This window comes from Aulostomus chinensis, chromosome 5 (assembly GCF_037954235.1).
Source record: "Aulostomus chinensis isolate RoL2024-O1b breed Wild chromosome 5, RoL_Achi_v1.0, whole genome shotgun sequence".
In the NCBI taxonomy this organism is placed as follows: Eukaryota; Metazoa; Chordata; class Actinopteri; order Syngnathiformes; family Aulostomidae; genus Aulostomus; species Aulostomus chinensis.
Window position 1 is genome coordinate 14,297,932 of NC_141324.1, and position 14,593 is coordinate 14,312,524.

A 14,593-nucleotide genomic window follows, 5' to 3' on the forward strand; every position below is an offset into this window, starting at 1 on the left:
CATGGCAACTGTCCACAAAGGAAGAGGGTGGAGGAACAACAAAACATAAGCTTTGCTGCGGCTGTGTTGGTGGTTTGGTCAGATGTAGCACCCCCCTTGAGAGGAGTTTCAATTATACTGCAGTATTAGAGGGAAATATCACTTCAGCTGAGTGTATTTAACAGTGAAAAATAAAACACACACACACACACAACCTGTAGTACACCGTGGATAAGAAGACTGCAGTAGAAGAAAGCATGTGATTGATTCATCCATTTATTCATCGTCATGTACAAATTGTATTCCGGTGGTACAAAGCTGTTGTAAGACTCCAGTGCTCACCCTCTCGTTGTCTTTATTGCAGTAAAAAAGGAAATACCAGCATGAGCAAGAGTCAAGAGGTACTTTGGCAAATATAAATTATATGTTAAGAAGGCAAGCAGATATCTCGAGCAATGTAATGTAAGGGGAGAAAACAGCGCAAAAAATATGAGCGGCCTCCGTCACCACTCATTAAAAATAATAATAAAAATTCATAAAAACATTTTATTTTAAACACACACTTAAAACAAGTTGACAGAGGAAGAGGCTTGGTTTTCTTCCTTTCTTCATTACATACACTGCAAAGGTACAGACTCACTATGAATATTGCAAGTGTGTGACAGTATTTGTACGAAAAACAGCTTTGTTGTTGAAATAAAATTTTACATATGTATAATGTGAGATTATGTCTGCAAATATGTGTATAGATTCCTTTTCATATCTGTGAACTGTAAGCCCCCCCCAGTCCTACCACTGATACAAGTGAATAAAACATGATGAGTGGGGAAGGCAGATGGCGCGTGACACAAACACACACACACACACACACACACACACACACACACACACACACACACACACACACACACACACACTAAACATTTGGCAAAAACCATTCCTGGTTGCAGAGATGAAGACGTGGGTGAGTGGTGAGTCAATGTGACATGGCCTGCAAATATTTCTCCACATGTCCTTGTCTTTGTTCAGCTTTCAGGGTGAGACGCCAAAGCTCTGTGCTCGTCAACCATACCCCAGACTGTACACATGGGGGGGCGGGGCGGGGGGGCACGGAGGAGACACAGCAAGCACGCAAATAATAGAAGAGACAAGAGTGTGAAAGGGGGAAGTAGATTAGAGAAGTGAAAGACCTAGTTCATGGGGGAGAGAGAGAGAGAACGGCTTGCGGCTACAGAGTGTCTGATAGTCTCTTGGTGGAGTGGGAGCAGATGTCGGGGAGGTGGAGGAGAGTAGAGATGGGCTCTGAGCTGGAGGGATAACGAAGGCAGGGGGGAAAACTAGAATTCACTTCCTCTCCCCTTTTGTCTCGTTTCAGAGGTATTGTTGTAGAAAGTGCAGCAGCATTATCTCATAATGTTCTCCAGACTCAGGGCAGCGAATACTGTGTCGCTCATTGGGGTAGACCTGGAAAACAGAAACCAAACCATGAAGACTCGCTGTGGGCAAAAGTGCAAGAGTGTTGCAGTGATGATGTAGTCCAAATCACAATGACGATACATCAAACGTATCACTGTATCATGAATTTTTGTGATGTGCTTTTTGTGTTTCATACTGAAAAGTTATCCAAATGATGGGAACCCAGCATGGCAACACCATGAATATGCTGGCAAGTGGAAACAAGCGTGTGATGCTGACCTGAAGTTGGTAGGGCTTCCCAGCACGGATTATCTGCGACACCAAGAAATTGGTGTGGAAAAAGTGCACATTCTCATCGAGAAATCCATGGAGAATCAGCAACCGGTTGGGCCTGGAATGACAGGGATTATAATTTTAGGATGTTATGCTGAGACGATGCGGTGAATATCTACCAGTGAAAACAGAAGGCCACCAGCGTGGATGTGTATACTGACTCGCTGGGCAGCTTGTCGACGTGCAGCGCCACAGAGCCTTCCTCGTAGCCCTGATGGTTGTTCTCAGGCACGTCCATGTAGCGTTCAGTGTAACCAGTGTCGTACGCCATCCACACAGTCACTGGAGCACCCGCGATAGCCAGCTGATGGAGGCAAAAGGTGGTCAGATAGAAAAAAATTAAACCTTAAATGAAAAATATATTTTACTGTGTTTATATTGTGTGCAGCTACAAAATGCATTCAAATTTCTCAGTGTGGTAAAATATGATGATGCAGTCTGATATCCACTTGGTGTTAATCTTGTCCAGCGATGTGAGTGGCAACTGAAAAAAGGCTACTGTCGCTGCAGCACTGGCCCACACTGACACCATGTGGATGAAGGTGCCAACTACATGACGAGTTCACTAGTAGACGTAAGAAGTTCAGGCTGTGTGCTGGTGTGTGCTGCGTGCTTGTGTGCACTCCTGTTTCTGGCTAGCTTTCATGCTAACTGACAGTTCAGATCGGTACGGACCTTGAAGACGTTCGGTCGTTGGATGAGGCCCATGAGAGAGAGGAAGCCACCGTAGGACCAGCCGTGGATGGCGACACGGCTCAGGTCCACAAAGTTGAACTTCTCTGCTACATACTGAAGGCCCTCCACCTGGTCTTCAATCTCCACCTGACCCTGAATAGACAGAGGCAAATCAGTGGGTTACTGCGCACCAACATCAGTCAGTAAACAAAGACTGCTCAAGTGAATCCAACCATCGGACTCTCGCTGTACCATTTTGTTTTTAAGTGCTCCTTCAAATTCAAGTCCCCTCTGACAGGAACCCCTCCCATCAATGACAACTACTGCATAACCCAGAGAGGCCAGTGTGTTCAGACGGAGGTACTTCATCCCTTTGAAGGAGTTGTTCACTAACTGCACCTGAAAATACACACAACAATGGTCCACATGCTTCACGTCAGACTTTTATAGGAGAGAAAACAGCAAACTTATCCAATGATGTCATAGAGCAGTGACGGCTGGGTAAAGCTCCAACCTGTGGGCCTCCGTACACAAACAGCACCGTCGGGTGTTTCCTGCCAGGCTGCAGGTTGTGAGGCTTGTATACCATCCCATAGAGCTGGAAGCCAGACTTCCCCGGAAAGTCAAAAATCTCAGGTGGATTGTAATCTCCCGGGCAACCTAGAAGAAACATCAATGCATGGCGACAGGTTTAGCAAAGAGGAAGACTCTCATATAAAGCTCGGTTCAGATAATCTGAGGATTTCTCATTGGAGAGGTATGTTTACACTGGGCCAGAACATTCACATCCCTTATATTTTGCTACTGACGTCTTACTGGCGATGACTCTCCCCATAAATTGTCCTCCGTAGCAAATCATGTTGAAACAAAACTTTTTTTTTTTAAACAGAAAACAAGGAAGTCCTGAGCATTACTAGCTGTTGAACAGATTAAAGTGTTTCTTCACTTCAAAATTGTATTTTGTTACAAAGATTGCCCCCCTCCTCACCCCCACCTCCCCACTGTCTCACCTAACTTCCCCGTGCCTCCAAAAGTCAGGAAACACCAGTAAATATTTATGGCTTGGAGCTTAAAGAGACCAACCAGTAACAACAGCAAACCTATCAAAACTCCATTTGCAGATCCTTTGGACTCTGCGTCATCTTTATCCAGCAGCGTGCTCCGTATCCACAAAAACTCTGATGTGAGTTGAACTGTTTTTGTCACAATTGTGAACAAGCCCAATTACATCTTTATGGTGAGGTATTACTTTTTTGGACAAAATGTAAACGTTTTTTTGGCTTCTACCGTGCCTGCGTTGCTGGTGACGCTGTTGCCTGGTACACGTCACTCAAATGCCCCACCAAAAACTTTGGACTGGTTTTGGGAGAATGTCTTCAGTCTCTGTGAGTGAAGCGTTCAGACCTGTGAGTTAGCAACAGGTCTCCCAAGCTTTTGGGACCAACTGGACACACAAGTTCATGTCATACTGTGAGTGAATGGGTTACATTTGGTGTTCCAGTTTCACTACGCCTTGGAACAAGTTACACGAATGTCCGTCATTTCTAACCGCTTTGCTGTTCAACATTTCAGCAAGACCCGGGTGGCACCACCCAATTACTTCACAATGAGGTGGACCATCAGGTCCAGTAAGTGGGACAGCCAAGTTGTTGAGGCTGTACGTCTGTGACTCAAACACTCACCAAGCCTCAGACATTCACAGACATAGCTGGAGACTCTAACGATGGCTTTTTCTCTCCCGTTTGCTTTGACGAATCACGATCAACTTTGACACAAAGCGGACCAGATGATGTGGATGACGGAGCACCACATTATCTGATTGTGGTTGGAATTGTCTGGAGGACGCCACTGTAGATCGAAACGACTGTCCTTGATCTAATCAAAAGCAGACCTACACTTTGCCCTACAGACGCAGCTCTATTGATTGTTCCAAAAATAAAGCCACTGATAGGTGGACAACCTTCACACTTGGCCGCGCTGCTCTCTGAGGAAATAAATACTAAGTCCAATGATGTAAACACAGACTGCACACAGATCCGAACCTAATCTGTTAATGAGTCTCATTGAACTTCTACGTAAACATCTAGGTTGCTCATTGAACTAAAATTAGCGACATTAGATATCGATATTTTAATAACTTATCAGAAAAGTTGACAGCAATAGAACTGAAATTCCCAAATTGTCAAAGATATTTATGTGCGAGAGAAAAATGTGTGTTTTACAGAATGGTGTATTATCATAAACACTCCTCAAACACGACTACAAAAACACATGATGCTGAAAGAGGATGTTGGGTGACATCAGAGCTTATTTACCTGGTGATTCCATCATGCTGGCCCAGAACTCAGGCACCATGTGAAGTGGGTCACCTTCAGAACTGGTCAGTTTGTAGACGTGAACACAAGGAGGCGTACTCACATTACTGTAGTGGCTGACAAAGAAGTCAAAGTTCTGCGGAGCGAGGGAGCAGAAAGAGAGTAATCATGAATCAAACATTAAGACGGCAAATGCAAAATCTTGATGAATTTAGAAAGGAAGGGAAAGAGACAGCTGACAGGAGAAAGAACATCCAACTAGGATCTGGACGATGCAGTAATGAATATGACAAAGCACAATTTTGTCTTTGACACTATAAGATTAATTTTGCTTTAGAGGCAGGAAGCATAGCCTGGTGTTTATCTACTCCTTCTCGGCGACATTTACTGTGTACTTCTTGGAATATTACAGTCTTAATCAGATGCTGCTTCTTGTCTTTGGGATGAAGCTGAGGGCTAAAAAAGGTCAGGATTATGTAAAAATAAACGTGTGCGTAAGAACATTTTATGAATGAGGCCCATTCAACTTCTGATTATCCAGCCCGCCCTGCCTCCAGCATATTTCTTCAGGTTTCTAAGATGATTTGGCTTTAACTGTTCTGAACCAGGTAACAGGGTCACAACTGCGTCACCAGTGAGTCAGCAACACTTTTTAGTGCGAGTATCACCAACAATACTTTTTCAATACAATACTTAAATTTAAAATACACACAGTGATGAATATCTATCCTCATCATTCCGTCATTACTTACTGCATTGTTACTTGAGCAGCCAATGTTAAATACTGAAAGAGATGTTGGCACACGTGACATGAATGGCTTTACCTGACTAACGGAGCAGCTGTGAGAGAAGCCAGGTTTGGTTAGTCGGACCACATCGCCGGGGGAGTCATAGCTGACCACGTAGAGGTGATGCTCCAGCGGCGTGTCTCTGGTGCCTTGGAAATACACCAGCTTTGTTGCTTCGTTCACCCAGATCTAGCGAAGTCAGAGAGGTGAGGCTGACTTTTTTATACAACATGTGATGTACAAGATTCTTGAGTGTTACCTCTTTACTTGCTGTGAGATATTTATGCCCATTGTTGAAACCTTCGCGTACCCTCTGTCTTGATAAATATTTCTGGACTAAGTCATTTTATAGTAACTGTCTCTCTGTACTATGGCACTGGTTGATGGAACTTTAAGAGCATCTGAAGGCGTTTCCACCCATACGAGTCATGCATTTAAAACAGACATTGCTAAATCTTTACCCTGACCTGAACTCAAAAAAAGAGGGAATAAGGCTTCTGTCTGGCAGACTGTGACCAGGGGGTTATGTGTCACTGGTCATTCTAAACCTGACACATACAATGATGGACCCTCAGTTTATGGGATGTAAAAATCCTCTAATCAAAGCTATAATTTTTAACATTTCAAAACCATTTTCATACAATTTAAACCGGCACAGATCAAAATCTGTTTCAACTGTGCTCTATTAACCTGTTTATCATTCATAGGTGTAAATGTGTGTAACCGACGCTGTCAAACCTTGGAACCATGTCTTGCAAGCACTTCCCACTCTCCGTTGGTCAATGTAACCTCCTCCTTGATTGCACATTTAAATTGTCCTGGAGGAAAACAGATAACAGAATCAGCATCATAAAACTCTGACGCCAACACTGAAAGCTGAGATTAAAAAAAAGAAGAAGAAAAAAAAGATGTGCTTCAAAAACATGAACAACTACGAGATTGTTCAAAATAAATGTTCCCGGTGGCTTACCCTCTATGTGCTGGTAATCTTCTGTCCACCGGTAGCAGCCCGCTTGTAACAGGGATGTGATTTTATAAAGATGGCTGAAACCTGTTTTGGATTCATTCACCCAAATGAAACTAAATTCATCTTCCGTTGTTTGAATAAATGGATAGAATATATCATGAACCTGGAGAGAGAAAAGCACTCCAGAGTTACTAAATTCACAATCAAGAAGCACCATGATTTTCAAGTATCTAAAGGTCATTTCTGATCCTACAACAAATACTTAATATTGCAAATGAAAGATCCTAGAGAACAAGGAGAAGCCAATCTTAGCATGCCATGAGACATGGACTTACGTTAATCCACACTTCTGTGGTCTCCTCATAGATTATATATGGCTGTGTGTTACTGGGCATGGCCTCCAGACTGGCCTGCCTCTGAGCAGGGTCATCAGTAACAGAGATGAAGAGGGCCGGAGGCAGCAGGACCAGCTGGAGCTTCCTCTGACTGCGGTCCAGCAGCACTGCCCAGCCACTAGGGGGGCAGAGCAAACCAAAAAAAACAAAAAAAACACGTGATACAGGAGACATTAGTTCCATTAGAAGGAAACAAGATGACCCAGCACCATGACACGTGAAATGCTACAGAACAGCCTGTTTGCCAGGGTGGCAATAATGTTCCCCATAGATGGTGTGTTTATTTGGGGCATGATGTCATCACTGACTCATCAGAAAATTGGCTGAAGTTCTCACTGGAACACGTACTATTTGCCATCGCTTGTCCATCCTACCCTGGCGATGTATTCTGTCCCTGGAAACAAGGAGGTGAAGGGGACGACCAGCTCTTTATCTTGCATGCTCACAATCTGTTGAGACATACAAACAAATAAATAAATACATACGGAACTTCTGATAATGACAACGAAGATGAAAGAATGGCAAAGAAAGAGTGCAAGACTCACTCTTCCTTGATGGTCTGTCTTGATCTCTGCTAGTTTGAGTGTAGCCTGCGGATTTTTACTACCTGAAAATCAAAAAGTGGGACAAATATGAATTTTTCTAACGATATAAAACAGGGCACAGCTCAGAGTCTGTATTTACAGCTGCACTCACCTGTACGGGGATATCTGTACGCGTCTGCTTTCCGCTCCTCCAGTGCTGGAGATGGAACATGAATAATCTCTACCTCCGTCTCATCCACCTCCTCATATAGCAGGCACACCGTTTTACCTCCACTCGGGTCTAACAAGGGATGAAAAAATTGAGTAGTTTATAAATCAAGCATACATGTTTTACAGAAAAACATGCATGTTTAACCTACTGTATTTCTAGACTGTGTTAAGCAATCAACTGCTGACCTTCTACTGCTGAGGGACTCCACCAGTAGCCAGTAAAACGGTCAAACTCCTCCTGGATAACAAACGTTGCTACACCTGCAGATTTTGGGTCCTCTTTAACGTTATCGACACCTGGAAGACATGTTAAAATGAGGACAAGGTTTATGAATGAAAAAGACTTTATTTATCCCGTGGAGGAAATTCAAGACATTGAATTAAAATGATAGAAAACAGGTTTAGGTCAACAGGTACAACAGTAACACACACACACACACACACAGAAGAAATAAAACCCTGTTCAAATCAAGTAAGATTTAAATTAAATCCCATAATGTCAAATGACTGGTTGCCTCCTTAACTCCTGGCTTTTTACACTCACCCCTTTATTACATATGCTAATGATTAAAATGAAATTAAAACACTTCAGACCTTTGTGACAGTACGTGAGTCTCCGTTCCTCGCCAGTCTTAATGTTGGCTATCCACAGGTCATTATTGTTGATAAAGGCTATGAAGTCCGGGTCTCCAGGGCAGATCTTGGGGTCCATACGGGTCCCTGAGCACTGAGTCTTGATCTCCACAGGCTTTACAGGAGCAGACTGCTAAAACCAATAAATGCAATCTTAGCTAAAGGCAACAGGAGGAAGAATGTGAATGCAAACATGAGGTTACATGAGACAGGTCACTTTTAACATCATGTCTGCTTCAAAAATGCTTCGTTAGATAAAATTCACAAGTTCATCCCTGCACACCAATGATCCATTAACTATTTCTGAAATCCTGATGCACTCAGGGTGAGTGGTATTTTGTATTAATGATGTTACATTTGCTTGTCAGTAATTCCAACTGATCAGTCGCACAGTTCTGATAAATTAGCCGATTAACTGATTCCCATTAGCACAATGCATCCCAACAGGTACTTGGCAACATCCTTTGTCTCTTTGGACCTTGGCCAAGTCCTTCCTTAGAGACACAAACTGGCGTACACAATGCATCCGTCCCAGGGCTGACCACACAGCTGCACTATGGAATTCACCTTTCGCTGAATTACATCTGTCATGAGTATTTTAGAAATCCAGATTTATGGGGGGGAAAAAAAAGAGCAGTGCACTCACAATGAAGCCATTGTTGCCTCCATCCTGACAGTAAAAGAGGCTATTGCTGGCCTGGAAGAGGAACAGGCCTGTTTGGGCATGGTAGTCATATGAGGTTATACCAAAGGCTCCGAGACGTTTACGCTCTCTCAGTAGCTCCTCCTCCCGGGAGTAGGCCCCCTGGTGTGGTGTTGCCTGAGAGAGGCAAAGATGAACAATTAACTTCATAAATCCTGCAAATAACTGTTAATCCACTGGTAGACATGAAACAGAGCTGCAGATTTTGAAACAGACCTCAACAAAGAAGCATAACGACACAACAAATACACAATTAGGCTGAATTCTAACTGTATTAATATTCATTACAACATTCAGTGAAGTCAATTCTGTGGGTCAGTGTGATTTCTCATGGGTCCAAACATCACCCAAAACAGATGTTTGTAATAATTTGCTATTTATATACAGCCAATTTTACACTATTTTCATCTTCCTCACGTGAATATCTTGTATCTTAAGATTCTCAAACAGTCAAATCATCACGAGCTATATCATGTTTATACTTGGACACTGTTCAATTGCTGCTCCTTGTGAATTAGACATTAACACTTTACACATTTTGTCATGTATTTTTTTTACTTAATCTATCAATCAATTACTTTCCTGTTGTAGAATCATAAAGTCTACTTTATCTTATCAAGACTTCCTATAAGGGTTTAAAATAACTGCTTGCAGGCTTTAATCTGGGACCTGCAGATACCCCGGTACCATAAGTGACAGAATTACAATAAACCAAATATTTGTTGTTAAGCAGAAGCATCCCTCTCGTGGTTTCTAGCGTAACTGTTCAATTGAAACAGTTTCATAAAACCTCCAGAGGTGTTTACCTTCAAGGACTAAAGTTGAAAAATGCTTCAGACTACAAGAAAAGAAAAGGTTACAATCTTACATAAAGTCTCAAAGGGAGCTGCTAAAAACCATCCGACTGTGCTACATATCACGGTGTGCTGTCTGGTGTTGACACTGCAGAGGTAGGAATATGGGGAATTCACCTGGAAGTGATCCAGCATTTGTTTCCATGACAACACTAAAAGAGCCTCTTTCCGGATCTTCTTGGGGATTTCAGAGTAAAGTAATGAATTCTCTCTGCTTCCGTAAGGCATTCCTGGTAAGTTCACAGGAAAGAGACAAAAGGAACTTCAACGACAGCAAAACTGAACAAGAAGAAGAGAAGAGATTTCTTGTACTACGATTGTTTTCAAGTCATGAGTTAAAAATCTTCTGCACAATAACTATCCATCAGTATACCGAGGTAGTATAACCGGTGGGAGTGGGGACCGTTTTCATCCTTCTTCTGCACGAACTGGAAGTCATGGGGAGCCTTGTTGGCAATCATGCCAGAGTACTTCCTGCTACAATGGATGATGTCACGGAGGCCCTCCCAGGAGTGTTTCTCCACAAAGAACTGAGACGGGACATCCTCCATCTCCACCACCTCCGTGCTGTCGGAAAGGCCGTCCACAGCCGTCATATTTACTCTCACACAGCTGAAAGATGACATTAGGAATACCTGATGAGTGGTGTAAAACAATAGGCATAAATTCATTTGAACTTCCTTTTTTAAAACTTCCTTTACTGGAATTGGACAAATATGTATTTGTCAAGCTTTCCCAGTATTGATGTAGTTAAGGGATTAGATACTGTACCTTTTCCAGATACCCTCTTTATTCTCAGAAAGTTTGAACTTCTTGACTCTATGCATTCACTGGTCAACACGCCTCTCTCAGACTTTGTAACCTATGAAAGGACAGTGCTAAAATCAATTCCTTAGTAAAACTACAAAGCATACATTTGTCTGCACCAGTCTTCTTTCTTGACTTATAAGACATTTAGGAAATGCGCTGTTTTTTTTTTTTTGCAACGGTTGCATCAGTTTACAGACAAAACAAAGAATATAAACCTTTTACATCAACTTTACACAACATATCGTCTCTGAAAAACTGAGCAAGACATCCTAAAACTTTGGACTAGACTTCAATGTTACAGGTCTAATTTCTGTTAGTGGTCTGTTACTCAAAAACAACTACATCCAGCTCTCCTGCAGGTCAAGTAGAGTGTTAAGGGAATACCCCACATTCTTTCCTTTATAAGCTGTGTTGGATAAGGGATTAGTGTGAGGCTAACAGAAAAGGGAGAAGCGTATAATGTACTCTGTACAACCACAGTGTCTATCTTCTCTGTGGTCCACTGGCCGGATGCAGTAAAGAACCTTGATTTGAGGATAACTCCTAAATAAGCCAACCAATATAGCAAATTTAGTAAAAGCGTATGGTATAGGTGTCATAAAGCATTAACACAATCATTCTCTTCCGGTATTTGTAGTCTAACGGGAAACTATGCAAATGTATTTATGAAAGTAGATATGGCCGCCTGCCTTTTGTAATGCAAACTTGTTACACATCTAAGGCTTTATTTACTATTCATGTACTTCAAAAACGTCACTTGAACAATAAAAAAAACATCTGAGATACTAATCATCCAGAAAAAAAGCTGAACTGAAACTCGCATACACGACTAGATAGCTGGCTTTAGCAAGCTAGCTTTAAAGGTGGGGAACAGCTCGGGAGAAGCTGGAATAAAACTGCAATTGTAGCCTTCGTGTTCATTTCAAGAGTTAGCTACTCAAAGGATCATTGTTCTCGGAATGCATTTCATGTTAACTCAGTCGACTGGGTAGAACACCGGCAAATGTATTTTCCAAATGTTGACATGTTCAAGCTGAACAACAATTAGTTTCGTGTGGCAGTCAATGACGAAACCAAAACTTGCAATAAGATGACAGTTAGTACACCATGTCCGTATCAAACTAAAGCTTGTTTGGCTAAATTTTGACATCACGGCTCCCTTCTGTCATGTTCGCTCTCGAGATAACAGTTAGCTAACGCTAGCAACCGTTAGCCTAGCTAACTGCTAGCCGCCAGCTAATGGTAGCGGCAGTACGTTTTGTGTTTAAAAACGCACACTTAGACGACCGTGCCCATGAAACAAACCAGAATTAAGAGAAATACTTACCAATATGGCCACTGTTTCTTTAACCAACTTTCAGACTTTATTAGGTTAGTGTCAATAAACAGATTATGAGACTGCTAAGGGTTGTATCCATGGCCCGGACTGGCCACACACACATATACACACAAAACCCAGTTTGGATTCATACCGGAAAGGGGAGGAACTTTAGCTCTAGCGGGTACAAACCCGGTACCATTTCATTGCCGCACTGCCGCGCTTAGAGGTGGCAGGACGGCTCATTTTCCCCTGTAGTCTTTTTAATATCCAGGTTTTTACACTGTTAGCCTATTCCAGTGGAAAAATTCGAGCGAAGGCCATGTTGGCAAGAGTTGCCTTCAATTTAGACCCACACACATTGTAGAAGAGCACACTTTCCATCTGAACCACATCTGGCTTTATTCAATTAAAGGAATCTCAGTCTTGGATTAAAACTCAGTCAGGATTTAACACTTTTGGTTAAGTTTAATTTTATAGGAACATTCCCAACAGAAAAACGTACCTTCAGCTTCTTCCATACTCAAGACAGCAGAAGTCAAGAGCAAATCTTATTATGATGACACCCAATCTAATTATGAAGAACAACAACAAAAAAAGATACAGCAATTTTTGTGGAGCAACCATTTTTTTATTTATACAAAGTACACAGCCATTTTACTTCAGAGGGATGAAACGGGAAGAATGTGTAGCTCCAATACCGGGGCGACCGTGCTTGACTGGCTTGTAGGTGATGGAGAACTCGCCCAAGTAGTGGCCGCACATCTCAGGCTGGGAGGACAAACAGCTTTATTAGTGATAAGACACCAACAGAGGTGAAGACCTCAGTGTTGAGTGAGGTCAAAAATTTGTAATTCAAAGCACGTGATTAAATTCAAATTTTAATTCAACACATTAAAAGCCATGAGTGATAAGAGTACAAGCAGCTGCCCAACTGAAACAATTTTCAAGGATCAAACAGGACAACACTTCTGCAGAACCCTTTATCCATGTGACAGATTAAATTAAGATACATGCAGGGTTATAAAATGGATTTTGACATGTGGATATTTACTTCATAAAAGTAGCTTTGATAGTAGTATTGTACTCAAAGCATTCTACTTGAATGACACCGCACCAACATAGAAAGATAATAAGATTGAGCAATAACTCTCCTCCTGACCAACAGTCTCACCTTGATTTCAACCTGGTTGAAAGTCTTGCCATTGTACACTCCAACCATGGACCCGACCATCTCAGGCAGGATGACCATGTCCCTCAGGTGGGTCTTCACCACCTCTGGCTTCTCCATGGGTGGAGCCTCTTTCTTTGCCTTGCGCAGGCGCTTCAGGAGGGACTGCTGCTTGCGGCGGAGACCACGGTTCAGCCTCCTCCTCTGGCGAGCGCAATACAGCTGCATCAGCTGCTCGCTACATAGGAGGAGAGAGCAAATGGGATACGATTAAGTTCCTTGCCATCTTGTGCATGTATGGAGACAATTATTGGCTAGCATTTAAGTGTATCTATAGGAAACTGCAACATCTGACAGCTACATAGATGAATAACAATGCAACTTAAAGGCAGTAAAGAATGACAACAATGACACTACCATTAATATCCAGAATGCATTCTGTATAATCTCAAGGTGTAGAGGATCTGTTTAACACCCAAGAAGATTCTCATTTACAACCATTTCTAAGATACATTTTTCAAGGAACAGAGCAATAAAACTGCACCCAGAGGCCCTCAATAATAACCACGCTTTGATATCAGCAACACTGTCTTAACTGCAAATTGTGAAGCCACTTACTTAAAACACCAGCCTCAGCTGACATGGCTGTAACTCACTTGACAATAAGTTTAACTTAAGCATACGTCAGTAAGGGTTTTGACTTCCAGGATAATTGGAGGTGAATGCTTTCCAGGGATAAAATACAAACGAGCCTCACGTCTACATGAGTACTTGCAGGGGTTGAATGAAGAGAGTGGCTTATCAGTTCAGCCAGCGTGAGGGAGACTGATTATGATTTATCAGGGTGACTCCAGCTGCCCAGTCCCGGCATTGCCAACTTACTAGGACATGTCCAGAAGCTGATCCAGGTCAACACCCCTGTAGGTGAACTTCCTGAAGGTACGCTTCTTCTTGATCTCAGTATCCGCCTGGAAAACACGGGCATATCACTTATCAGCAGTCGCCTCCACATTCAGCACTCCTGATTAAATATATATACAATACAATTGCATGATTTGGTTTACTAGCTACGAAACGGCTATTGTTTATCGCGTTGGGGACTTAATTTAAAGAATAGCTTATTGAAAGGCCATACGCAGGTTTTAGCCGAGTTGCGTTAGCTTAGCAATATCGGCCAGGAAAGTAGTTACTGTAAACATTCATTTATCGTAGCTTCTGAACGAAGATTTACGACCGTGAAGTTGGTAAACTTGTGTCAATATCGAATAATAGAGTCTGTCATCCTAAACTGTCATTGTTGAGTTCAGATGCTAGCAGATTCTCTTTTCTAAAGGTTCACAATCAGCAAAGTACCTACCATCTTGCCTGATGTTCCGGGGGAAAGAACGGCTCAAAATCTCGTTAGGCTTAATATCGCGCGAATAGAGCCACATCCGCTGATTTCTTCCGGGGGTAAATCTTCAGCGAACGGCAGGTGGTGC

The 14,593-nt window shown here is 42.4% G+C and overlaps 2 protein-coding genes across 3 annotated transcripts; both read right to left on the reverse strand.

Moving 5' to 3' along the window:
• Positions 1-237: 237 nt before the first annotated feature.
• On the reverse strand, positions 238-12,107 carry LOC147261360 (dipeptidyl peptidase 9-like). 2 transcript variants are annotated; one of them, XM_086203339.1, is made up of 21 exons: positions 11,951-12,107; positions 10,585-10,675; positions 10,187-10,425; positions 9,931-10,043; positions 8,903-9,076; positions 8,218-8,386; positions 7,810-7,920; positions 7,565-7,693; positions 7,414-7,475; positions 7,217-7,317; positions 6,809-6,986; positions 6,477-6,636; positions 6,245-6,324; positions 5,543-5,695; positions 4,719-4,854; positions 2,918-3,063; positions 2,656-2,802; positions 2,404-2,556; positions 1,890-2,032; positions 1,675-1,786; positions 238-1,443 (listed from the first exon to the last, which is right to left on the reverse strand). In XM_086203339.1, the coding sequence occupies exons 2-21, from the start codon at positions 10,638-10,640 to the stop codon at positions 1,351-1,353; spliced, it is 2,655 nt and encodes an 884-aa protein (XP_086059465.1). In that variant the 5' UTR covers positions 10,641-10,675; positions 11,951-12,107; the 3' UTR covers positions 238-1,350. The 2 variants fall into 2 exon arrangements, with proteins under 2 accessions (XP_086059465.1, XP_086059463.1); XM_086203337.1 differs by having other exon boundaries at positions 8,218-8,389.
• A 443-nt stretch (positions 12,108-12,550) lies between these two features.
• On the reverse strand, positions 12,551-14,541 carry rps15 (ribosomal protein S15). Its single transcript, XM_086203340.1, has 4 exons — positions 14,470-14,541; positions 13,995-14,080; positions 13,116-13,350; positions 12,551-12,712 (listed from the first exon to the last, which is right to left on the reverse strand). The coding sequence occupies exons 1-4, from the start codon at positions 14,470-14,472 to the stop codon at positions 12,599-12,601; spliced, it is 438 nt and encodes a 145-aa protein (XP_086059466.1). The 5' UTR covers positions 14,473-14,541; the 3' UTR covers positions 12,551-12,598.
• Between the last annotated feature and the right edge of the window lie 52 nt (positions 14,542-14,593).

Excerpts from the sequence above, each read along its gene's own strand:
- LOC147261360 (XM_086203337.1), bottom strand. The coding sequence starts at position 10,640 with ATGCATAGAGTCAAGAAGTTCAAACTTTCTGAGAATAAAGAGGGTATC. Across the intron at positions 9,077-9,930 it reads AAATGCTGGATCACTTCCAG|GCAACACCACACCAGGGGGC; the intron begins GTGAATTCCCCA and ends TGCCTCTCTCAG. Across the intron at positions 1,444-1,674 it reads GGAAGCCCTACCAACTTCAG|GTCTACCCCAATGAGCGACA; the intron begins GTCAGCATCACA and ends TCTGTTTTCCAG.
- rps15 (XM_086203340.1), bottom strand. Across the intron at positions 13,351-13,994 it reads CAGCTTCTGGACATGTCCTA|CGAGCAGCTGATGCAGCTGT; the intron begins GTAAGTTGGCAA and ends CCTCCTATGTAG. Across the intron at positions 12,713-13,115 it reads TCAACCAGGTTGAAATCAAG|CCTGAGATGTGCGGCCACTA; the intron begins GTGAGACTGTTG and ends TTGTCCTCCCAG.